The sequence below is a fragment of the Furipterus horrens genome, unplaced genomic scaffold (genome assembly GCF_987537825.1).
Source record: "Furipterus horrens unplaced genomic scaffold, mFurHor1.1.pri manual_scaffold_3, whole genome shotgun sequence".
Lineage (NCBI taxonomy): Eukaryota > Metazoa > Chordata > Mammalia > Chiroptera > Furipteridae > Furipterus > Furipterus horrens.
In genome coordinates, this window is record NW_028327173.1 from 35,004,443 (window position 1) to 35,031,121 (window position 26,679).

Genomic DNA, 26,679 nt, shown 5'->3' on the forward strand with positions numbered 1-26,679 from the left:
CTATGTAACTATAGCAAGAGCTCTTTCACTTGACGATGTGAAATGAGTTGTGAGTAGGAGGAGGAAAAATATAGAAGTTCAGAGAACAGACTGATGGTTGTCAGTGCAGAGGTGGTCTGAGGGCTGGGTGCAAAAGGTGAAGAGATTAAGAAGTACAAACTGGTAGTTACAAAACAGTCATGGGGATGTAAAGTACAGCACAGGGAATATAGTCAATAATACTGTAATAACTATGTATGGTGAGAGGTAAGTATTTGAAATATGAGAGGGATCACTTTGTAAAGTACATGGTTGCCTAACCACTATGCTGTATACCAAAAACTAATACAATATTGAATGTAAACTGCAACTGAAAAAATTTAAATATAGATGCTCATAGAATAACAAAATGAATACAGAAAATCTAATAACCTGAAACCATGATTTTAAAGCAATAAAAAATTTTATGAACTGACAGATCTGTGCTCAAAAATCAGTTTTATCCCTTATCAGTGGTATGGATGGGCATGGATAGTTTACTTAACATCATTGGACCTCAGTTTCTCATATATAAAATAAAGATAATGCCTAACTTTCCACTTTTGGCAGTCAATGTAAAAATTAAATGAAATAATGTAGGTAAATACTTGACATGATGCCTAGCACAAAGTAGATCCTCAGTAAAAAGAAGAGACAGTAGAGGTAGAATGGTGGTCAAATTACAAATTAAGAAATTGAAAAATTATGTAAAATAATGGGCTTATAGTCCCTTAAAAACAAGGGATACAAAGAAGGCTATATCAAAAGAGGACAAATTGATAGGATGAGATATTCCTTCACAGTAACTTCTCTTTTGTCATAGCAAGGATCCGCGCAAACATAAGCCAATGTCTCATGGCCATTGATGAAGGCCAGCGCTCAATGCTTGGCTGCTTTCTGAGGATGACAGAGACGCATTATGTCACTGGTTAAACTAGTTCATTCATAAAACTGCAGGTGTTCATAACACTGTATAAAGTAAAAAAGCAGTGTACATTCGAGGAACTCTATAGCCACATCCTGAGTAGAGTAGTAGAAGAAACTGTTCTAAGGAATTTTCGGATATTCATTAAGATACATTTCTTCAAAAGTGAAAATGTAATTTTTTTATTCCCAAAGTTTGTTTAAATATTTTATTTATTTATTTTTAGAAGGAGAGGAAGGGAGGGAGAAAGAGAGGGAGAGAAACATCAATTTGTGGTTGCCTCTAACGCGCTCCCAACTGGGGACCTGGCCCGTAACCCAGGCATGTGCCCTGACTGGGAATTGAACAGGCAACCCTTTGGTTCGCAAGCCAGCACTCAATCCACTGAGCCACACCAGCCAGAGCTGAAAATGTCTTAAAGCACTTAAATAAATCTTAAAATGAGACAGATAATGAGCATGATAATTTTTCTTCGGTTTGACTCTTTGGTGTTTATTACTTTATTATAAGCTTCTATTAATACAACATTATCTTTGAAGACTAGAAATTTCAGTAATAATCCAAATATAGGTTGATTTGTTCCATTTTTGCCTTAAGTTGGAACCTGTAGTAAAAGACAAATACAAGTCCTCTGAATAGAGTCTTTCTTCAACAAAATAGCTATGTCAGCAGAGGCAGTAAACTAGAGCAAAATTTGAGTACAAAGTTCAAAAATCATCTCCTAAGAGCACAGAGTACTTAAAATGTAGTATGGCTAGGTTAATGTGTACTTTTACTTTATTTTTCTTAGCACTGTGTTACCAAGTATGTGTCAGATATCTCTGGATCTCCGAGAGTTCATTGGAAATTTTAACTAATTGAGGAAATTTCATATATACAGACCTTTTGTGAAACAACTAACTGGCATGGCATCTTGCCGTGCCATTTAACAAAATGGTATGTGCACAAGTGTTTCAAGCTTAGGAAGTTCTGTTAGAATGTTTGCTTATACTACTATTCATAATTGAATGCTTTTGTAAAATCTCAACAGAAATTAGGACATAAAGAAATTCTTCATAAATATTTCAATGTCAAGGGATCTTGAGAATAGTCTGTTCCAACTCCCTTAATTATATGAAAAAGTTCAGAGAGAAGTAACTTGGCCTAGGCCATACCTCATAAAATAATGGCAAGAGGTTTGACAAGCCAAGGGTCCTGATTCGAGATTAATGCAATGGGTTTACTATCACTATAGTTAGCTGTCTTACATTTTGATTACTCGAAATCAACACAAACCATATAGACTTCTATTGTCCACTGGCCCAAATTCTTCTATACTAAAAACAGAAAATGAGTGGTGTTTCAATTCTGGAGCCCAGATTACAATTTATAGTACTCATGTAGCATGCTCCATGTAAGAAGATAGTCCTTTGGCAAAAGTTCTAATTCATTACTAATAATTCTTCCTTCCATATTTATCTTTCAGGATATAAATTAAAAATACTTGTCTGCAAGAAAGGCATCAATTATAATTGCAGGACAATATGAAAAAAATGAAAGTCTAAGGTAGATAGAGACAGGGAGGGACTACAGGCTTCATGTCAACTGAAACAGAAGTCCAAGTGCTTTCCAATAGTATTAAAGTTTATGTTATATTGTCTTCAAAATTTTAGCAGAAATAACCAAACTTGTAGCTGCCTCAAAATAAGCAGTCTAACTGTGGGGTACTTAAAACAGGGTTTGAAAGCACAGCTTTGTGGATAGATATATAATGAAAATAAGGTGCATGATCAAGGAAAGTTACTAATAACTAAAATTCCTAAAAGTGGGCTATATTTTCATATGGAATAATTTTTATTTGTCTGTCTATATTTATCAAATAGCTGAAGTATTTGCAATAATTTTTGCAGGAAGTTATTACCATTTATGACTATAATATATATGTTTAAGAGACCGCGTGTTTGCCCTGGCTGGGTGGAACATCAACTATACAGCAAAGGGTTGTGGATTTGATCTCTGGTCAGGCAGGGCACATAACAAGGTTGTGGGTTCATTCCCAGTCAGGGTACACATGGGAGGCAACCAACCAACTGATGTCTCTTGTCTGTCTCTCTCTCCCCCTAACTCCTACCTCTCTCTCTTAAAAAAAAAAAAAAAATTATATAGATATATATATCCATCTCCTCGGATGATTTAAAAAAAAACAATTAGAAAGGAAAAAAGAAAAAAAGAGAGACCACATGTTTTATCAATTTTTCAGTATAGTTCTCAATGTCTGACACCATATATTGTTACATCTGTTTATGCCCTCAATGTATAATATCTAGAATAAATTACATTATAAGTACTCAGTACTTACAGAATGAGTTTTTTGTTATCAGATTTTCTTAAATTCATTACAATTCCAGACTGTGGTGCCTAACTCACATTCCTCTACACTCCTGTAGTAAAATGTGCACAATAACACTGGAAGAGAGATCTAACTAATATGTAGAGAAAATTTAAAATACAGACATGTCTTAGGTTAGAAACTCAAATTACATGAACTGTTCCATAAGGCCTGTAAAATACAGAGAAGTGATTATCACAATATAGAAATACTAAATATCAAAATATAATGCACTGGAAAAATATAGAAAATTTCATATAAAAAGTTCCATGATCCAAATAAAATTTGAACTAGTAATGGGTAATTTAAAATACTTTTCATTTTTTAAAAACCACAATGTAAGTATGGTATAAAAATAGGAGAAATGAGAAAATTTATAAAGCAAGATAGTTACACAGCACAACAAATTTTTACTATGGATAAAAGTGGACTACCTGGAGAGAAAAGGCAGCTACAACATATATTCAAAAAAATAAAAATAAAAACCAAAATTTTAAGGTTGTGAAAGATAGTCTGATGCTTTTGCTTGGGCCCAATACAGCATAAGATCACATTTCTTCAAAAATATAGCACCAGTGTTTTTAATCCAAGTGTTAATTACAACATTTTCCAAAATCAATTAACTCAGAAAGAGTTGGAAAGCACTTGTACCATTCAATTATTTAACACTATCTGGGAAGATTCTCCTTCTCTAGACAGACTGGACAGAGAAAATAATGAACATAAACCAATATGGAGCAGATAAGAAATTACATCCATTCCCATAAATGGTTATACTCACATCAAAGAATTGTAGTTTATTATGTCTAGTCCACAACCTCCCTTTAGTCTATCCCATATCGCTTTCATCCATACCATGCAAGAGTGGATTGGTGGCATTTTTAACCTCGATTAATAATTTACATCAGCCTCTCTGAAAAAATACCCTAAAAATATACAATCTAAATAAACCAATTACCATTATTGCAAAAGAAACTTCAAGACATGAAACCTGGGGACATGATTCCAAATGAGTTGCTGCCCCTCAGCCCGACACCGTGCTTTGTTAGGAGTACAGCACAGTGGTAGAAGCATGGATTTGGAGGCAGGCTATACAAATATTTGTAAATTTTGACAAGTGCCAGAATATTTTTTTTAATAAGGAAGCGCTGGTTTAATGAAATAGGCAATCTCAAAATGTATATAGTTGATAGAAACGTGGAACCATCCTGGAAGGCAATTTAACTCTAAGTATCTAAAAACTTAAAAGTGTGTATACAATTTGACCCAGATATTCAATCATGAATTAAATTTATTCAGTATCTTCTAGGAAAATAATAGGTTCAGTATGCAGGAATGTATGCGCATGAATGTTTCCTATAGTAATGTACATAACAGCAAAATAATGCAAAATTCCTAAATGTCTACTGATTGGTAAAATTAGTATGTTACAACCACACCATGAAATAACATGCAAACATTAAACAAACATTTTAAAAAATGATGAACAGTCACATTTCCATAGATAGAAAAATATTCATGATAGGTTGTTTTGCCAAAAATGCAGATCACAAACCAGTAGAAACAGAACAATCTCATTTATATTAAAAAAAAAAATTTTTTTTTAATCACATAAGAGAAAACACCCTGGAAAAACTGTTAAACAATTACTAAGTGATGAAATTAAAGGTGATTATTAATTTCTTCTTTGTAAATTCTCTCTTCTCATTTCATTACAATGAGCATTATTACTTTTATAGCTAAAAATAAATGTTTTTTATATTTTGAGGAAAAGTAATAGTAGTAAATCTACACAAAGCACAGAGGTAACTGATAGTTGATTATGTAAGTCCATGTATGAACTTGAATATACCTACATATCTAGCCTAAGCTCTATAAGTACACACTTCAAGTTTTGACTTTTGAAAATAAGCACTTCTTCTAAATTGCAATTTAAATTTTAGGATTTCAAAGGCAATGAGGGACATCTGTCTCATCCCAATACAACCAGAACTGCTCTGAGATTGTTGTACATTTTTTTTGTTTGCTTTGCAATTATAAATAAATTATAATTTTGTGAATGTGCTGTGCTATATTGGGCCTTGCCTTTTTAGTTCCTGCCACCTCCCCAACCCCAACCACCAAAACTAAACCACTTTTATAATAAACTGCCTAAAGTTCATAAGGAAAACCACAGCAGAATGCCACTTCTTTAACAGCTTTAGAAAGGAATAATCATCAGTGAAGTCCCCAGGAAGTGAGGGGGAAACATCAAAAAGTCATTCAGACAAGTGTGACTGTTCTCTTCTTCCACCACAATACTATAGAGAAGCTGAAATTTAATATACAGTAAGACAGAAGTTTAAAAATTTTAAATTTAAGAATTCATAATTTAGTAATTCTGAACTAAATATGAACTTCATACTAAAGATATAAAATTCATATTTTATTCATTCAGATTAGAGTTAAGAGAGTTACAGCATGCTAAACCAACTATAAGAATATAGACACTAAAGAATTCATAAATTTTGGGCCCTGGCAGGTATGACTCAGTGGGATGAGCATCGTTCTGTGGACTGACAGGTAGCCAGTTCATTCCTATTCAGGGCACACGCCTGAGTTGCAGGCCAGGTCCCCATTTGGGCATGTGTGAGAGGCAACCAATGTTCCTCTCCCTCTCTTTCTCCCTCCCTTCCTTTCTCAAATAAATAAAATAAACTCATAAAATTTGATTAGTGGTCAGATAAACAAAAAAGGTACTTGAAATGTCAGAGAAAGACAAATATTCTATGATCTCACTTACATGTATTCAAAAAGAAAACCAAAACTCATAGAAACAGAGTAGATTGGTGGTTGCCAGGAGCAGGGGGCCAAATGAGTAAAGGTAGTCAAATGTACAAACTTCCACTTACGAGTTCTGAGCATGTAATGCACAGTATGGTAAGTAGTTAACAATACTTCATTATACTTGTCTACCTGAAAGTTGCTAAGAAAATAAATCTTAAAGAGTTCTCACCACACAAAAAAGTAGTTATGTGAGGTGAGGGATGTGTTAACCAACCTTATTAGAAGCATTTCACAACACATCTGTGTATCAAATCATCACACTATACACTTTAAACTTACATAATATTATATGATAATTATAGCTCAATAGAGCTGGAAAAATTTTTTAAAGTACTTACCACTAAGTCCCAATTATTTTGTTCAAGCAATGTAATAGCTTCATCAATGTTTTCAATGCCAGTGCATGCCTGGAAACAAAGTAAATAAAAATTTTATATAAAATTTGGGGAATGGGGCGGTTAATTAATCTTAAAAAGGTATATAGCATAATGAATAATTTAAGTCTGAATAGATGTGTTAATAAAGCCTAGCATTTCTAAGCACTTTATACATAGGAATTGAAAATAACTAACTACTGGATTGGCCAAAAAGTCCATTACATTTTTTCTGTACAACAGCTCTAGTAGTGCTTAGTTGTCTTTAACTGTCAAATCAGCGTGCGTTTAAAAACAAAAACAAAAACATCAAAATCGGTGAATTTTTGTGCAGTCATTTTAATATTGAAGATGGAAGAAAATAAGCAACTTTTTTGGCATATTATGCTTTATTATTTCAAAAAAGGTAAAAACACAACTGAAACACCAAAAAAAGATTTGTGCAGTGTATGGAGAAGGTGCTGTGACTGATCTAATGTGTCAAAAATGGTTTGTGAAATTTCTTGGTACTGCTGACATTTTGGCTCAATAATTCTTTGCTGAGGGGATGTCTTATGCATTGGAAGGTGTTTAGTAGCACTCCTGGCCTCTACCCACTAGAAGCCAATAGCAGGAGATAGCCGGCATACTCAAAATATCTAGATATTATGAAAATAACTGTAATATCTTTAATTCTTATGAAAAATGTCTTATTTTACAGAAAAAAAAACCATATGGACTTTTTGGCCAACCCAATATAATGTAAATTTACATTACAGTGCAATAAAAGGCAATAAAATAAAGCAGTAAAAGAAAGTATGTTTAAATATTGAACTCTGGAGCCCAGATGATGATCTCTAGATCTCTAACTGCCCAGAACTTTAGTAAAAAGTTTCTGATGGATAGCCATATGTAAAATAAGTGAATATACCTACCTTGCACCTTATACAAAATAATAATTTATCCCTTGCTTCTCATACAAAAATTAACTCAAATAAATAATAGACTAAAGTAAAACCTAAAGTAAAACTAAATACATGTGGCTTCTGAGCCCATGAAATGTATCTCAACTGCATTAAGATGTGCTGTATTTGTCTTTCACTGCCTGGCTTATTTCACTAAGCATAATACTGTCTGGTCCCATCCATGTTGTTGCAGAAGGTAGCAGTTCCTTCTTTCATTCTGCTGCATAGTGCTCCATCATGTAAATGTACCACAGTTTTTTGATCCATTCATCTACTGATGGGCACTGAGGCTGTTTCCAGCATTTGGCTATTGTAAATAGTGCTGCTATGATATCACCTAATACAAGAAACTAATGAACAACACAAACAAACGAGCAAAACAGAACCAGAGGTATGTAAACAAGGAGCAGACTGACAGTGACCTAGGGGGTCGGGGGACAGGGAGAAGGGGAGAAAGAAGGGAAAGGGTCTAGTCAAGGAAACAGTACAAATGACCCATGGACATGGACAGTGGGGTGGTGACTGACTGTGGCAGAAGGAGTGTGCGGGGTAGCAATGGGAGAAAAAGTGGGAAAACTATAATAAAAAAAACAATAATTTTTCTTAAAAGATATAAAAAGGGGAAAAGATATGCTGTATTAAATACACACCAAAACAAAACTTAGTACAAAAATAGAAATGTAAAGTGACTCATTAATAATATTTCTATTGAATACACTGAAATGGCATTTTGACTATATTGGCTTAAATAAAACAATATTTAAGTTAATTCCATTTCAGTGCAATCCCTGTCAAAATTCCAACAGCTTTTTCTGTAGAAATGAATTACTCATCCTCAAATTCAAATTCATACAGAATTGCAAGGGGCCAAGAATAGTGAAAAGCATCTTGGGGATGAGGATCAAAGTTGCAAGACTCAAACGTCCCTATTTCAAAATTTACTACAAAGTTACAGTAATTCAAACGATGTGATACTGACATAAAATAGACATACATTCCAACATAACAGAATTGAGTCTAGAAATAAAACCATACATCTATAGCCAACTGAGTTTTGGAAAGGGTAACAAAACAATTCAAAGGGAAAAGAACAGTCCGTTCAACAAATGGGTCTGAGATAACTGGATATCTACAACATCATACAATAATTGACTCAAAATAGATTAACAACCTAAATATAAGAGCTAAAATGATAAAACTCCTAGAAAAAATATAAGGGTAAATCTTCATGACCTTGGATTTGGTAATGCGTTCTTACATATGACATCAAAAGCATGAGTAACAAAAAATGCATATATGTGGGATTTCAAGAAAATTTAAAATATTTATGCATCAAAGAATACTATCAAGGAAATGAAAAGGCAACCTATATAATGTAAGAAACTATTTGCAAATCATGTCTGATAAGGGTCTAGTATCCACATTATATAAGTAACCCTTACAACTCAATCATAAAAAGACAAACAGTCCTATTTAAAAATGGGCAAAACTTGAACAGGTATTTCTCCAAAGATATACAAATGGACGGGAAGCACATGCAAAGATGCTCAACATCACCAATCATTAGGGAAATGTTTCCTAACTGCTTTATGTCTGAATAATCGATCCACTGAAGAAGTGGGGTATTAAAGTCTCCTTCTATTATTGTATTGCTATTTATTCCTTTAGGCCTGTTAATATTTGTTTTATATATTTAGATGCTCCTATGCTGGGTGCATAAATAGTAACAAATGTTTAGCCTCTTGGTGATTTGATGCCTTTACCATTATATAATGACCTTCTTGCCCTGGCTGGTGTGGCTCGGTGGATTGAGTGCCGGCCTGAGAAGCAAGGGGTCATCAGTTCGGTTACCAGCCAGGGCACATGCCTGGGTTGCGGGCCAGGTCTCCAGATAGGGGCACACAAGAGGCAACCGCACATTGATGTTTCCCTCCCTCTCTTCTTCCCTTCCCCTCTTTCTAAAAACAAATTTTAAAAACTGTAAAAATACATATGTTTATAATGACTTTCTTTGTGTCTTACCAAAGTCTTTGTTTTAGAGTCTATTTTGTCTGGTATAAGCATAGCTACCCCAGCTTCTTTTTTTTGGGGGGGGTCCATTTGCATGGAATATCCCTTCACTTTCAGTCTGTGTGCCCTTAAAGCTAAAGTGAGTGTCATATAGGCAGTATATAGCTGGATCCTCTTTTAGAATCTATTCAGCCACTCTATGGCTCTTGACTGGAGAATTCAGTCCATTTACATTTAAAGTGATTATTTATAGGTATAAACTTACTGCTATTTTGTTAATTGTTTTCAGGCTGTTTCGTAATTCCTTTGTCCCTTTCTTCTTCTATTGCTCTCATCCTTTGTAATTGGTTGATATTCTGTACAGGCATGCTTAGACGACTTTATCTTTTGTGTATCTGTTTTTGCTTTCTATAATAGTTACCAGGGAGCTTACATATGTTTAGTTCTTTTGCTGGGGTTTTGTTTTGTTTTTTCATCTGAGCCATATTCCTTTGTCTCCTCAATTTGGCAGCCTCCCTGTGTTTGTTTCTGTGTATTATTAGGTAGAGCTGCTTTGACTCCTTGTCTTAGCAGCATGGCCCATGTGGATGAATGTGGCTTCTTTAAATCCTTGGTTGGTGAACTTACACACAGCTTAAGTTTTCTGACAAATCTGGGTGAAATTTGTTTTGTAATTTAGTTGTACTTTTTACTGTAGTTGTGCACGAAGACGATGCATGCTTACCTACACCTCTATCTTGGCCAGAAGTACCATTAGCATTCCCTATAATGTTCAGCTCTGTTGCAAAATATTCCCTCAGGTTTTATTTTCCGAAATAGGATTCTAAAACTCCATCATATCCTTCTCATCTTCATTTTATTTCAACAAGCTCAAAATTATCTAGTTCAGTTCTAGTAAATATTCAACGAGAACACATTATGTGCCAAAAGTGTGCAGGCATCAGAAATACTGAAATGATCTAGTCCCTGACTGTAAGAAACTCACATATTAATAAGAAAGACAAGTAAACAAATACCTGAAGAGTAATGTGATAGGTACAATGACATATGTATATATAAGAATTATAAGTACAAAGGAGGGAGTGTCATGGAAACCTTCATAGGAGATAATGCCTATGCAAAGTCTTAAGAGATAAATAGAAAACTGAGAGGCAGACAATGGAAGAACTGGCAAAGGCTAAGAGCCATGAAATGATGTAAGTTCCAGGAAATTACAAGCATCAAATTATCACTGTAGAACAAGGCCATATGAGGAAAATTATAGGCTACATATAGTCAAACACAAAGAGCTTTGATAGCCATGCCAATGAACTTGACATCCATTCTACATAAGCAATTGAATATGGGGTTCAAGAAAAGTTAGGAATAAGGTTGCTGTTTTGGGAGTCAATAGCACATATATAATGGATAGTTAAAACCAAAGAAAAAATGATTATCCAAAGAGATAATGGCATAGGGTGGGAAGGAAATGGGAACAAGGACAGATCCTGAAGGTACATTAACACTTAGGAGAAATATGAGGGGAAAGGAGATGGAAATAAGGAAGCACTCATAGTAGGACATAGGGATCAATGAAGGATATTTTAAATTGAGAGAAGCTTGGTGAGGTTTAAATTGGAAATAAGGTTGAGGGAGCCAGTAGAAAAGAAGATGCAGAAGCCAAATAAAATGTAAGGAAAATTTGATGTAGAACAAGTTCCTAGATGATTAACAGGGAGAGGCATGGAAAGTAACAAAGATAAGTATAAAGTACTCCACTCAGCTTGAGAAATTCAAATGATTAAAATTAGGGTGAGGGAGACATGCCCTACCCGCTCATGTAGCATTTTAAGTTTCTACCCATTAAATATGTAACAAAAGTATAAGGTGACCCCATTAATAGTAATAGAATGTACAAAGTTAGCAGAAAGGCCATTCTACCCTATTCCAAACCTCTTCTGGAATATTGTATTTACTACCCAGCTCCTCCTTTGAAGTGTGCCATTAAGAAGTAAACGCCTCCAGAGAAAAGCAAGCAAGTGATAAAAGTGGTGAAAAGAACTTGAAAATTAGGGCTAGATAAGAGATAATGGTAACATAGTTGCCTTTGTGTGGTGAGAAAAGAAATTCTATACACCTCTACAGTAAATCAATAAGTTACAAAGAAGTAAACTTTTATTACCTATATTAGCTGACTTATTAAGTAATGATCTCCCAATTACCCAATATAATGCCTGCCACAGAGCAGGTATTCAATAAATTTTTGTCAAGTAATATGTATTTCTCTGTATTCCTCACATCACAATACATGTGAAGTCATTCAATTATCTGTTGAACCAATGAAGGTCTGGTATACTCTCAGTACATACTTATAGATATAAGCCGTAACAATTAAAGACACTGTTCATTTATCAAGAATTATTACTAATACCACCAAAACCCCATGATAGTCCTATCTCTTTTTTTGCATTTATCTGACCATAATATCAACCAAAGAGAGGTATTTCTGAGTAAATGCCTTGTTGGGAAAGTTCTGGGTGGGATTACTAAAGCAATGGTGGAAAAGCAACACAGATCCATGGTTCATACTTTCCCCATGGGTAACAAATAGCTATAACTATGAGATGCACCCAGATGAGCAGGGAGTTCCTCCTCATGAAGGTCTCCTAAAAACTGAGGAGGACTGCATTTGGAACTAAGTTCTAGGGCCAGCTATGTATGTTACCACTGCCCTTCCATTAAAGGATGACTCTCTATCCATGTTAAGTCAGGATACGTTCGGGATCTATCCCCTGGAAATGCCAAGGCTCTGCTATAATCACACACACACACACACACACACACACACACACACACACACACAAATCTTTTTTAAAGATAAAGAAGTTAAAATCCTCTAGTAGACAAGCTAGGAGAGATTGTGGCTATTTCTTGGCATAGTAATATTCTGATCTTAGCAAATTAAGTTACTCCTGAATTATAAGTAGGATTGACGATCTAACAAAATCTTCAATTTTAACAACAAAAACATACTTCATCTTGGTATAATCCACATTTTAACTTTACATACTCTCCATGCACGTTTAAGTGGAAAGACTATAACTTATGCAACATATCTGTTCTTAAAATAAAGTCACATTAAAACATTATCATCACATGCTGTTCTCTTGGGACAGTAAAGGCAGAATAGAAAGTAAAAAATCATTGCAAAAATAGATTATATGAATACATACAGAAAATGACACATCATCTAATTGGACTATCTTTTTGCTTAATATATCTTTTGTACTATTTTAGGTTTCCGATTTTGTTTCAGTATTGGTTTTTAAAAAATATTAACACCTCCGCCAAAATAACACTTGTCTTCAGTTATTCAAATTTATTTATTCTTAATTTTTAAGATTTTATTTATGTATTTTTAGAGAGATGGGAAGGGAGAGAGAAAGAGAGAGAGAATCATCAGTGTGCATGCCCCAACTGGTGACCTGGCCCGCAACCCAGGCATGTGACCTGACTGGGAATCAAACCAGTGACCCTTTGGTTCACAGGCCAGCACTAAATCCACTGAGTCACACCAGCCAGAGCCAGTTATTCAAATTTAGAACATGAAGTTAAATCTTTACAAGTTTCTACTTATTATTTGGGTTAGAAAATTGATTAATTTTAGGAAACTTTTATTCTAAGGCTACAGCTAAGACTTTCTGCAAATACTAAAATTTAACTAGTAAACTACTTTAAATTTTCCAATGAGAATAAATATAGACAAAAATTTACCAAACATTTGGGTAAAATGCTATGATTACATAACATTACTATGGTTGCTATTATTAATTCCCTGTAAAATCTCATCATCACTCCTGTGTCAATAGCAGTGAGGCATCACCGATACCTCTAAGAGGGAGGTCAGAGGATCAACATATTCAATGTGCTAAAAGCAGGCAGGGACCAAATCTCATGTAAGGTGGCTTCTCTCATTATGTGACAAACAGGTCAACTTTTGGCAGGAGTCACAAGTCAGGCATGCAGTAGTACTGTCTGCATCAGAAAAATAAAATCCTTTACTTTGCACAGTCTATGACAGTTGACATGCTGTCACATCTGATACAATGATAGATCCAGACAAGAATAATGGCTCCAGGCAGTGCAGGCTCAATCAGAAGCTTGATTCCAGTGGGGTTCATGAGAGAACAGATCCTTACTGTGGGTATCTACATGAGTGATCTGGGCATTTTGACCATCAACTATAATTTGTTTCCATAGTTCACAGCTTCAAAGAGAGCTGTCTTTAATCTGCCAGTCTGCAATTTCTAAGTGGCAGACCCAATAGCTAGGCCATTGGCAACAGACCAAGGGTTAGTAGAAATACAAGTTTCATGAAAGAGAGTAATAGCCAGAGCTATAAGAACAGCCTGGACTTCTGTCTGCTGAACAGAGCAACCACATCCATTATCACACTGCACAGGTGGTGCAGAGGCTGAACATGCCTTGAAGACAAGGGGACACAATCAGTTTCAGCATGTCTGAACCACTGATGCACCAGGTCCAGGTTTAGGAAAACCTCTATGAACTAAGGACCCCATTGAATCAGTGGCTTTGCTTCAAACAATGAAGTAGGAAATAAAGCTTTCTCTAAAGGAGAGGCTGAGCCATTATTCACTCTCATCCTCTCATTGCAGGCAAAGCAGTGAAAGTTATAACAACTCTGCTTTCTTCCAACAGAGGTTGCAAATTCACCTTTCACATGTACGTATAGGTGTACAAATGTCTGTAAATGTTGTCCAAACAGAGGCAGAAACTTCTGTCCAACCAGGACAAATCTTAGTACTTACTAGTTGTTACAATGGATGGAGTCTGAACCTAAGCCTGACGGATAGATGGGTGAAAAAAATTCCCCCTACCAGAAAGAACATTTGAGAGTTAGCAACAACCAGAGGATGGTCAGGCAACTGTCTTTCAAACTACTTCTTGGTCCTCAGTCTGCAACCACCTCCCTAATTCCTCCTCATTAACAAGCAATAAAGTAGAGAGAACCACTTAACCATTTGGTCAACATGTTTGCTACCAATTCCCATGGACTGTCCCCAAATACTGTTAACCAGTCCATGGGACCTCTTGCCCTTCCTTTCAAAGAAAGTCATGTGTCTGTCAACATTCCATCCTTGTTGCCAAAACTATTAAGAGCACTGAAGGAACTGAGATTTTACCATACTTGCAACCTAACAAGTTAGCCTGCCAGTTTCATGGGTTGCTGGCCAAAGACCTAGCCTCCTGGGTTGAAGAAAATGAACTTTATGACGCATGGCAATATCTGTAGTCAGAATATCAGCATTTTCTTATACAGTTCCCCTGTCCCATTTCCCACAGGGCAACACAAAGTAGGCCACGGACACCTGCCCATGCAGTGAACTGCATTACAGAACCCAAATCTTTTAAAATGGATACTATAAAATGCTCTGCCTGTGGAGTAGCCATCTCTCTGTCCCACTGCTTCATTAATAAACTCATTTTCACTTTAAACTCTAAAAAAAAAACAAATAAAAATTGGATATTATGCATGCCTGTCCTTTGCTCCAGAGGGAGATACTATCTCTATCTTCCAAGGCTGCTCACTACATAAACATCCTTGGACACAGTCAGAAACAAAAGCAGTCAGTGCTTCTGCTCACAAGACATACAGAAACCAGAGAAAACTGTATCACTGGATCCCAACACAGGATCACCGTAGAATTTAGATGTTAAGAGCATAGCACAGAAGCTGGCACATACAAAGCAATCAATAGGTGCTAGCCCCTGGCAATGGGCAAGGAGATACCTGATTGGTGGTATTGCTCTTATGTCAGGCAGGGCAAAACAATGTACAGTCCTTAGTTCATCCTAGCCTGTGTTGGTGGCCAAAGCTGTTTCATGCCTGGGGAACACTGAATAAATAAATAGATAGATAGACAGATATATAGATAGATAAATGCTAATATTATTCCTCCCCCATGGTTTAACTTTTTAGGTCAATTTTAGTTGTATCCTTTGGCATGTAGTTAAAGTGAGGTGGAGACACAATTGAGTATTTTTTAAATTTAATCTTTATTGTATTTTTTTCCATTACCATTTAGTCCTTCTACTCCCCTCCTCTCAACAATCACCACACTTGCCCATGTCCATGAGGATGGACTCACAGATGGAAAACAGTATGACCAATGTAGGGGAGGGGAGGTTAGGGGGTGGAGGGATTAAGCAAAAAGGAAAAAGGACTCATGGGCATGGACAATAGTGCGGTGACTGCAGGGGGAAGTGGGTATACAAGGAAAAGGGGAACAGACTCACAACTGAGCATTTTAATTTTATGTTCTATGGAGGAGAAAGAGGGTGGAGAGCCTCTAGGGCACAGAGACAAAGCTTTCCTGTCACTAACACTTCTGTTATAGCTCAATCATTAAAGAATCCAAGGAACCAGGGTAAATTGCAGAGAGGAAAAACAACAAAACTAAATAAGTGACTGAAATTTAACTCTAAAGCCATTAAGATGCACATAACCTGCAAATTTTTCTGCTTTTCTTTATCACAACTTGATATCTCATCCTATCTTAATTATTCCTCTATAAACACAAAAAATATAAAAAGGCAGATGCAATTATTCTGTTAATTTTGCCAGACTCCTTCTATAAACGGGTTAATTTGAAGTTATAACCCTCAATGGAATAAAATAGTCCAACTTTTATTCTTTCAGTGACAGATTTTATTATTCAAAATCATATGTCAGCAGAGGATAGATGCTTAAAAATACATTAAAATTTACAATTCTACTCTGTGTATTTGTACTATACCATAATATTCTTTCAAAAAAATTCAGAGTACCTCTTAGTAAGAGGTACTATAGGAACAGATGGTTAAGGCCCAGGCAGTTCACTCAAAAAGCAAAAAGTAGGGGAAAGAAACATGTAAGGTGATTATTGATGATCTGATATAATATTCAAATGGAGAGAAACTGCGCAAGATACATAAGAAGAAATTATTAGCCCTACTGGACGCAGATGTTATAAGCAAAAGATAGAAGATAGATTTTGAAAGTTAAACAGGTTTCCAAAGGGACATTAAGAAAAAGGGGGAGAGGTTCAAAGTCATGGAGACATGAAACAGCATATTCTATTGTGAGCATACTTGCTCATATAAATATTTAATTTTCCTAAGTCATAAAAATGGAAGAGTACATAAGGTCACAAAATCAAAGAATCACAGGAATGGACTTCAAAATTCATCTAGATCAGTTGTTCTCAAGTGTAGTCCTTGGATCAGAAGCATCAGCATGACCTGAGTCCTGGAAGAAATGCAAATTTGCAGGCTCCTCCCAAGATCTACTGAAACAAAAGCTCTGGGGTGGGAATCCAACAACCAGAAGTTTAACAAGTCCAGGTTCTTCTTATGCAAGATAAAGTTTGAGAACCACTGATTTAGATCTAGATTTTTCAGCACTACTGACATCTGAGAGTAGATAATTCTTCAGTTTGGGAGGATGTCTTGTGCATTACAGAATGTTGAGCAGCATTCCTGGCCTCTATCCACTACATGCCAGTAGCAACCCCCAGCTTTAAGAGTCAAAAATGTCTATAGACAGTGCCTAATAGCCCCTGAGGAATAGAAATCACCCACAGTTGAAAACCACTGATCTCAATCAGGGTTTAGCAGACTTTCCTGTAAGGAGCAGTGAAAATATTTTAACCTTTGTAGGCCATGCAATCAACTACTAAACTCTAATATCCATGATTGTCTTCCACCAAGACTTTATTAACAAAAACAGGTGGTGCTTTGGCCCTCAGGACATAAGTTTGCTGAACCCTAATCTAGATCAATTACCTAAATTATAAATGAATGCCCTCAATCCCACTGCTGCCAAGTGATTGTCCAGACTCTATTTGAATACCCAATCTAGTCCAGTCTTCTGTTTTGGGGTAGATATAGCTCTAGACCAGCAGCTCTCAACCTGTGGGTCATGACCCCTTTGGGGGTCGAACGACCCTTTCACAGGTGTCGCCTAAGACCATCGGAAAACACATATATAATTACATATTGTTTTTGTGATTAATCGCTATGCTTTAGTTATGGTTGGGGGTCACCATGACATGAGGAACTGTATTAAAGGGTCGCAGCATTAGGAAGGTTGAGAACCACTGCTCTAGACAGACCTCAGTTTTATAGAATGAATAACTGGAAACTGGAAAGGATAAATGACTTTCTCAGAGAATCACAGCCAAAACAAAAGGCAAAGCAAAAAGCTAGGAAAAAAAAAAAATAGATCTCTAGTCTGCCTAAGTGCAATATCCTAACAACTGCCTCCTGTGGAGGTGTAACCATAGAATGCATACAGTATTATACATAACCATATAATTCTCTGCGAGGCATGCAAATGTTCTAGTACTTTGCAGTTACTGAAACCTAGAAAGAAAAGTACTGGTTTCATTGGGGGTGTGGGTGGGAACGAACTTTATCTTAAAGGCCCAGACAGTAAATATTTTAGGTTTGCAGGCCATAAAGTCTATGTCTCAACTACTCACCTCTGTCACTGAAGAAAGCAGTCACAGACAACAGGTAAATGAATGGGTGTGGCTGTGTCCCTATAAACCTTTATGTACAAAAACAGGAAGCCAGTTCATAGGTGATAATTCCCTGATCCCTGATCTACAGAGTCCATAAAACCAGTATGGCAAACAAGCATCAACCCAACCACGCTGAAGAAATCTGAAGACCCTGACAACCTTTGAGCTTAGAAAAATGGCACTACACTGGAAGGAAAGGTAGAATAGGAAGGACCGAAGTGCCAGTTCCTCCCTTCCTTCCTGTGTGTCTGTCCCTCTCTTCCTCCCTCCTTTCCTTTCCTCCCATTCTTCCTTATGGCATGTCTGCTACATGCCAGGCACTATTATTTTATTTTATATGTAAGTTTTATCATTTAGAGAAATTTGACTGGTGGGTCTTGTTTTCCTCTAAAACTCCAAGCTGACAAATTAAACTAGAAAATGAACACTTTTATGTATACTTGGATTAAAAAAAAAATCTTTAAAACCAACCTGTGACCTTGGACAAGTCACTTCCTTTTTCTGGGTCTCAAGTTCCACAAAAGGAAAAATAAAAAGCTGAAAATAGATGATTTCTGAGGTACCCTGCAGAGAACAATCATGTACCTTAAAACTGTCAAAAATTAAAATTACACCTAAAATGTACATCAGACACCTGTTCTAAGTACTTTACATGGATTAACTCATTTTTCATATGGAGAAACTGAAGCAAATAGGCGTGAAGTGACTGGTCAGTGATCAAAAGATGAGTGAGTGGCAGAGCTACGATTTAAATTCAAGTGAACTGATCTCAAAGTCCATGCCCTTACCACTAACTACTAAACTTTATTCTACGTGCCAAAACCTTATTTTCCCAATACCGACAACCCAAAACTAAAACAACATAATATGTCCTTCTAATACATAGAGGAGGAGAGTGAAGGAAGGAAAGAAAGGATGGTAACAAGACTACTTTCAGCCATCGTCCCAAATCTGCACAAAGTAACCTCCCAGTAAATATGTATAATGTTCCATGAATACTTACTTTGATCTCTAATCTACAACATCTCAAAAGATACCTATCCTTTTGGATTAATACTATCTCTACTTGCAGTCTGGCACCCTCTTTTGTAAAAAGACACTCCTCAAACTAAAAAAGAAAGAAGATGAATTTAGAGCTTCATTTAGAAGAAAAAAATATTATGAAGGGGCAGAAACAAGTGAGTTACCAGTAGTGTCATGGAAGAGTCCATGTTTCAAAGAGATGACAGGCACCTGAAAACTTAAAAGTTCCATAGTGATAATATAACAGGGGTCCCCAAAAGTCCCCACAGCCCATGGTTTGGGGATGGGGAAGAAGAATACAGCTTTTAAGATCCTTTGCATATCTATGGCTGGTATCTAGTTTCTTAGTTATATAGATAGTTGTGGCCTCTGGCTCCAGGGAGATAAGAGGAACTTTGACCATAGAGTGGCAGTGGACAGCTTATGAGATGGGGGAACTCTGACCATTAGAATGGTGGCAGAAAGCTCATGGGGCCACATGGGATTCCTGTGGGTGATCATGATTGGTCACCCTACCCACACGTCACAGGCCACGGTTAGGATTTAAATGAAAGGCGGCATCCATTTGGCATGCTGGGCCATGCAGTTTGAAAGACTGCAGAGGTTCGCCACCAGTGCACCATGACATCTGATGGGAAGAAGGGCTCCCATCCGCCAAAAGCAGCAGCACAATGAGAGAAGTTATGTTAAGGGGCATGACACAGGAGCAGGTTGTAGCAGCCACCATGTGAGACGTAGCTACACAATTTGCAGTCAGGATTCAGCCACAGGGCCTGGGCTAGTAAGAAAGCAGACATGCTGCTGCTTTGATCTTGCCTGCTCCAACTGACTCTGAAGCCACCAAGGACTGCACCTTGCAGACCTGGACTCTATCTGGACTCTTGGAACTCAGGACATGTGGAAAGGACACTCTCTTAGAACTCGTGCCTTTCCTGGACTTCACCATGATCCAGTGTAACATGGCATATGGTTTTCTGGACTATTATACAGAGGCTGACATCGTAACCCAGATCCTGAAGGAGAGAGCTGACAGATAAGGAATGGGGAACTAGTGGGTCTGGGGTCGGCATATAGCCTTTGGGGGAGCAAGGGAAGTGCTGGGTCTTGTGGGAGAACAGGGCTCTGAGTAGAAGTGCTCCCAGCACCCCTGCCCCCAGATAGTCGTCGTCGGCAGCCGTCCATCTCGAGAGACGATGGTGTAGCTTCTTAAGAGTCTATCTGCACCGCCGAGAATGGTTGTGCAGTCCGACTCGGGAGTGACACGGTATCTGTCTCCTCCCGTGTTGAATCGACATCTTGCAATGACGCTGGAGTGTCCTCTCCAGTGGAGCTGAAGCTACAGAGCCTGGGCAGGGTGATATGGAGGGTCTGCTGTTGCCCATGCAGCAGACACCCCCTCTCTTCGCAGCTGAAGGGCCCAAGGGAAAGACGGAGTCAATACAGCTTGGTTTCAGGTGCGCCGCAGGAGTTGCCGGTGTTGACTACAACATCAAACCGCCTTAGGGACTCCGGCTCCGGGTTTTCTGTCGGGGTTTACTCCCTTAGCCTTTCCCCTGAAGAGGTATGCCGCAAGGCAGCGGAGGTTTTTTGGAGTCAGAGTTTTCCTTCTCTGATGTGCCCTGACTGGAAGATCGAACCAGCGACACTTAGCTCGCAGGCCGACGCTCAATCCACTGAGCCAAACCAGCCAGGGTATCCCCAGATAGTAATATTGTAAATAAAGACCTGTTTTTCCCAACACTAATTGTAGGGTCTTGCACCAAGGCACCGCATAAACAAGTCCCCCTTTGCTCAGTAACAGTTTTAAAGACCACAAAGGGACTAAGGGAACCTGTAGTCAGGTTCCAACCACATGAAGCAGATCGATCCCTGGAGCATGATTGCGAGGACTTCCCAGTCTCGGGGGAATGCCCTGCACCCCAGCTCAAGGTGCCAGTTGCCAGGGACACCACAATGGAGTAAGAAAACAGGTTTGGGGAGAAAGAGAACCCCTATGCTCTGTGAGCTAAACCCACATGTATGTTGGGGATCAGACACTGAGCCGCACAGGTACGCCACAATTTTGGGTGAATCACATGAGTGCTCCACCATAGAGGCTGAGTCATGTGGGCATCTGGCCATCTTGTGGGTGGTACGTGATTACTCCACCACCTTGGATGGTGCTGCAAGTGAGGGTGCTGCGACCTTTAAAGTGGCCAAGGTGGTGGGCTAGGCGCTCTCCTCAAGTGATGCGCTGTGTGGGCACTGCACCAGTCTCTGTGCAACTGGGTTTTGACAGTGATGGCCCTGGTCCCGGAGGCCAAGAACAGGTGTCTGACAGGGACAGTCCTGGTTTATGAGGGCCATGAACTGGGGTCCAAGGATGACCATCCAAGCTCTGTATGTCATGGCCCGGCATCCAATGGTGATCTCTCTCGGAGCCACAAATAGGGCTCTAACTGAGAACTGCCTGGGCTTAAAGGGGCCAAGGAGAAAACAGGTCTGGGAGAGAGACAGACTAACAGGAGATGAAGGCCACCCAAGCCTTGAGAGGCCACTAGCCACAGGTCACCCATGGGTCCCCAGAAAGGCCATGAGACCAGGATTGGATAAGGAGCATCAGAGCTCTGAGCAGTCACAGTTTGAGGGCACAGTCCGCAGCATGGGTAGGCAATAGATGCTACCCCAAAGTTCGTCTGTGAGATGGAGTTGTGGATTCAAGTTTTGTTTGTGTACTCCCAGATTGCCTGGATTTTTCTGTTCATTGTTTAGGGCCTGCAGTACTTCCTGTCCGGCAGGGGTTATCCTGTGTTGACTCCTAGGGGGAGCCCTATGGATAGAATTCTGGTGGACTGGAAGATACAGCCATTCGCCAATGGGTAAGGAAGAATTGGATTTTCACTGCAACACTGTTTGGCCTACATATGCTTTGGTCTACAGGGAAAGATGGCCCATGTATGGTTCCCTAGATTTCAAAACCATCATGAAGGTGGAACTGTATTGCTTACAGTTTGGGAAGTGGGACAAGACCATATATGTCCAGACATTCAGGTCATTGCACGACAGGGTGTTTGCAAGGTCTAAACTTCAGAAAGCTACAGGATGTCCTTGCAAATCGAGGGGCTTTATTGAAAGATCAACACCCATGGGAAAGGGAAAGCTGGACCTGCACTCTGAAAGGAGATTTGAAATTCCTCTTCCAGAAAAGGACTGTGAACCCCAACACAAGATGATGTTTCTGTTACTTTATGCCTGTACTTGTAATGCTAGGGACTTCTGGCTGCCAGATAACGAGTTTGAGTATGGTCCTTCCTAGTGTGAAAAAGAACAAGGATGGAAAGTGTAATACGGTTAAATCTGAACAGGTAAATATATGGGAAGTTTTTAAACTTGAGGAAAGGAAACCTCAGCTCTTGCGTTCTGATTTTAAGGGAATGTAATGCACTTTGAATTTTGTTGTTCTGAATTTTGTTCTGTTCTAGAATTCTCTATATCTGTTTTTGGCTAGTAAGACCCAGGAAAGGTCACCTATAACCAGTTGGGGAGCATGCTTTTGCTACTTGGACCCAGGAAGGGTCATTCAGGGCTGATGAGCATTCCAGCCTGGGCAAGTGAGCACGTCTCTGTCAGGAGACTGGGGCTGAAAGTAAACGTATCTCTAGGAGGCAAGTGGACATACTGGTGAGAGAGTGCCTAATTCTGTCTGTGTGTCGAATTATTGCTCTATTTATACTCTGAAAGGATAATTGAGGTTTCCCAAGGAAAGTTAAAACTTCACATGTAGGCTGAACAAGAGAAAGCATAAGGTATGGAGATGCAATTTTCGTGAATATTAGAAGGACAAGAATTTTCCTTCATGCTTTACATTTTTCTCCCTATCTGATTCCTCCAGAACTTGGTCTTCTGAAGGAAAGAATGATAACTCTGTGTTTCTTTGCATAAAACCAGTAACACCAGTTGTTAATAGGGGTTTTGTCAACCAAGACTTTGATTGGAATGTCGAGCCTGAGGGAGGCATGCCTGGGCTCTGGTTGTTACCAGAAAGCCCTGAGAAACTGGGATGGACTTTTGAAGCTAATGAAAAGTCCACAAGAAAAGAAAAGCCTGATACCCCGGTTGGTTGTGTGGTTCATGGCAATCTTTCCAAGGAAGGAATGAAGGTTGCTTTCCTGAAAAATGGCTAGGAGGAACCTTAGAATACAATGGAAAACCTGAAGGACTTGAGAAAAGCAGGTGGTACAGGTGTGTGACTTGACTTCTGTGCCCTGAAGGGTGAAATAAAAAGCCACTCTAAATATTCCTTATGTGAGTTCCAGCTAAGCAGATTTAAAGATCAAATGTGATCAACTGCTGCTCTTGTGGTGTTTATGCAAACGAATAGGCTAAATTAAAACTGGACTTAATGCATTCCCATTAATGACAATGAGAGTGATCTTAAGGAGAAAAATTGTGATTTGAGGAAAATCACAATGCTCAGTGATGGAATTTAGACTAGGTTGGAATATTATAAATAAAGATCTCTTTTTCTCAATACTAATTGTCAGGTCTTGCACCAAGGCAACACGTGAAAGAGTTCCCCTTTGCTTGGTAACAACAATCCAATATATAAAAATGTATAAAGCAATTTAAGCAGCAAAGGTACTACTAGCTAGAAAGACCAGAGAAGAAAACAAAAGCACAATTGTGTTAACCAAGAAACATAATTGAAAGTAACATAAAAATCAATACCAAATTAGAAAAGAAATAAAGGGACTATTAATCTGTGACCACTGCAACTAGGTTCAAAAAGAATATTTCTTAGCAAGGCAGATAAGGTTTTGTTCCTGAAAAAGTCTGAAAGGTAATACTACTAAGAATTGTTCTTTTTTTCTTCACTTCAGTAGTGTTATTATCTATGTCTTTATATTATCAGTAATAGAGAAACATAATTAGGAAAATGTATGAGACTAACATGCGAGACTAATCTAAATGGCTACACCACTCTTTTCTTCCCAATGAAAATTTATATTATAGTAATAAAGGAAAAAGAAATTAGCATGACAGCCCTTGCTTGGTAGCTCAGCTGGTTAGAGCATCATCCCACTACTCCAAAGCTGCAATTTTGATCCCCAGTCAGGGCATATACAAGAATCAACCAATGAATGCATAAATAAGTGGAACAACAGATCTATGTCTGTCTGTCTTTCCTCTCCCCCCTTCCTGTCTCTCTCTCTTTCTCTCTCTCTAAAATAAAAAATTTTTAAGAAATTAACATGACATTAACTGAAAAGAGAAATAGGACTCATTTTTGGTTCATCTGGACCCAAAGTAAGATGTAACTAATATTACTGAAATGACTTTATAGCAACTCCAATTCTGTTTGGATAACTATTTTCACATCTGTAAATAAACCAAATACAGTCTCAAAGTCTGTTTAAGCAAATGATTTCTACTCTACATCTTAACATAAAAAGAAAAAAACTTAAAGAACTCTCAATTATAAGAAGAATAAGATTTGGAACGTTCACCTGAATGCATCTCTTTGTTATAAAAAGACATTAAGAAAGAAATATCTCATGATTCATCAATGCCTGCCTGTTTTCTAAACCCAGGAAATTCCTTTACACCCCCTCCTGGCTCTGGCCAGCCAAAACTGTAGGTGTACCACTCTATTCATTCCTTTACCAGCAACATACTATGCTAACACTATTTACATTTAAAGTTTATTTTTATTAGCCTATTCCAAATTCTAAACTCACTTGCTCAGAGTGGAATTTACTAATAATTGATTAAATAGGGTGCTGTCATTCTCACCATTCAAAATTTTGGTGGTGCAGCCACTATGGAAAAGAGTATGGCAGTTCCTCAAAAAAAATCAAAAATAAAAACATATTATAATCCAGTAATTCTACTTCTGGGTATATACCCAAAAGAATTGAAAGCAGGGACTCACACAAATATTTGTAAACAATGTTCATAGATGCATTAATAATTCACAATAGCCAAAACATGAGAAAAAGTGTCCATCAGCAGATAAATGGATAAATAAAATGTGATATATACATTAATATTATTCAGCCTTAAAAAGGAAATTCTGACACATGCTACAACATAAATGAACATTGAAGACATTATGCTAAGTGAAATAAGCTAGTCACAAAAGGACAATACTATATGATTCCACTTATATGAGTTACCTAGAGTATTCACATTCATAGAGACAGAAGGTAAAATGGTGGTTGCTAGGGGCTGGAAAGAGGAAAGAATGAGAAATTACTATTTAATAGGTACAGAGCTACAGTCCTGCAAGAGAAAGAGTTCTGGAGATGGATGGTGGTAACAGTTGCCAAAAGTGAATAAACTTAATGTCACTAAACAGAACACTTAAAAATAGTTAAAGATGGCAAACTTTATGTTACCATAATTTAAATTTTGTTTTAATTGGGAGTTGTTTTTATTTGAGGGGAAAAAATATTTTAGAGGACAATTTGGAATATATTTGCTTTGTAATGAGTTTACTCATTCCTATCCCATTAAGTCTCAGCTATACTCTTCCATCCACTTATAAGAAACCAGGTTTTATTTATTTATATATATGTATATATAAACATATGTATGTGCATAATTATAGTCAAGACTTGAAATCTGGATACATGAATGATACTGGTTTCTTACAACTGAGCCAATCAATTTCCCCACCCAAACTTGAACATAGAAAAATTATGTTCTATTTACCTCATGATTGTTATCCACTTCTCCACTGATTTCAACAGAAAATTTTTCTCTATTGAGTTGAAACAGTTAAAGGCAATATAAAAATCCTTCTCAAAAGTTCATCCATATTTAAACACTGAATTTGTAAGAACCTATTTATCTAGCAATAATCAAAATCTGAAATTTATTTTTAAAATCTATCACATTTAAAAATCATGTCCCTATCTACAAAGGAAAAACTAAACTCTCAAAAGTATTTTTAATTTTCATAATCACATGAAGTAAATAGAATATAATTTCAGTATGTTAAGTTTTGAGTGGGGAAAGTGACTGCCCAGTTATATAAGAAACCAGTATCATCCAAGTATCCACATTCCAAGTCTTGAGCTACAATTTTAACATAAATTACCTGTTTCTCATAACTGGATAAATGCTGATTTAAAAAGTTAATCCTATAGCCCTGGCTGGTGTCGTTCAGTGGATTGAGTGATGGTCTGAAAACCAAAGGGTTGCTGGTTTGATTCTCAGTCAAGGCATGTGCCTGGGCTGCCGGCCAGGTCCCCAGAAGGGGGAGTGGGGGGGGGGGCATGAGAGGCCATCACACATTGATGTTTCTCTCCCTCTCTTTCTCTCTCCCTTCCCCTCTCTAAAAATAAGTAAATAAAGTCTTTTTATTAAAAAGTTAATCCTATAAAAATCTTCTATGTTAAAAAACAGAAATAATCAATTTTAAGAGCAAACTGATCTGGAATTATCATTTGTAAGAGGAATACAAGGTTCATAAACACAAAAAAAGGCTAATGTGTATATGATGTGTATAGTTTTCTGAGTAACTTTTTAATTTACCATAATGTTTTCTTACCTATTTTACAGTATGAAACTAGCTTTCATGATTTAGCAAACAATTGTTTATTGCAGATGAATAAGCTTTTTCCCATTTAGTAAATAATTGTTC

The 26,679-nt window shown here is 37.5% G+C and overlaps 1 protein-coding gene and 1 non-coding gene across 2 annotated transcripts in view; one reads left to right on the forward strand and one right to left on the reverse strand.

Moving 5' to 3' along the window:
• FAF1 (Fas associated factor 1) overlaps positions 1–26,679 on the reverse strand; it is a 396,465-nt gene that overhangs the window by 367,568 nt on the left and 2,218 nt on the right. Inside the window, exon 2 of the mRNA XM_090269431.1 lies at positions 6,476–6,544. Coding sequence (XP_090125557.1) covers positions 6,476–6,544 — 69 coding nt within the window. The remainder of the gene's footprint in view (positions 1–6,475; positions 6,545–26,679) is intronic.
• LOC150014879 (small nucleolar RNA SNORA48) lies at positions 15,230–15,365 on the forward strand. The gene has a single exon (XR_016510366.1). It is a non-coding gene; the product is annotated as a small nucleolar RNA SNORA48 (small nucleolar RNA).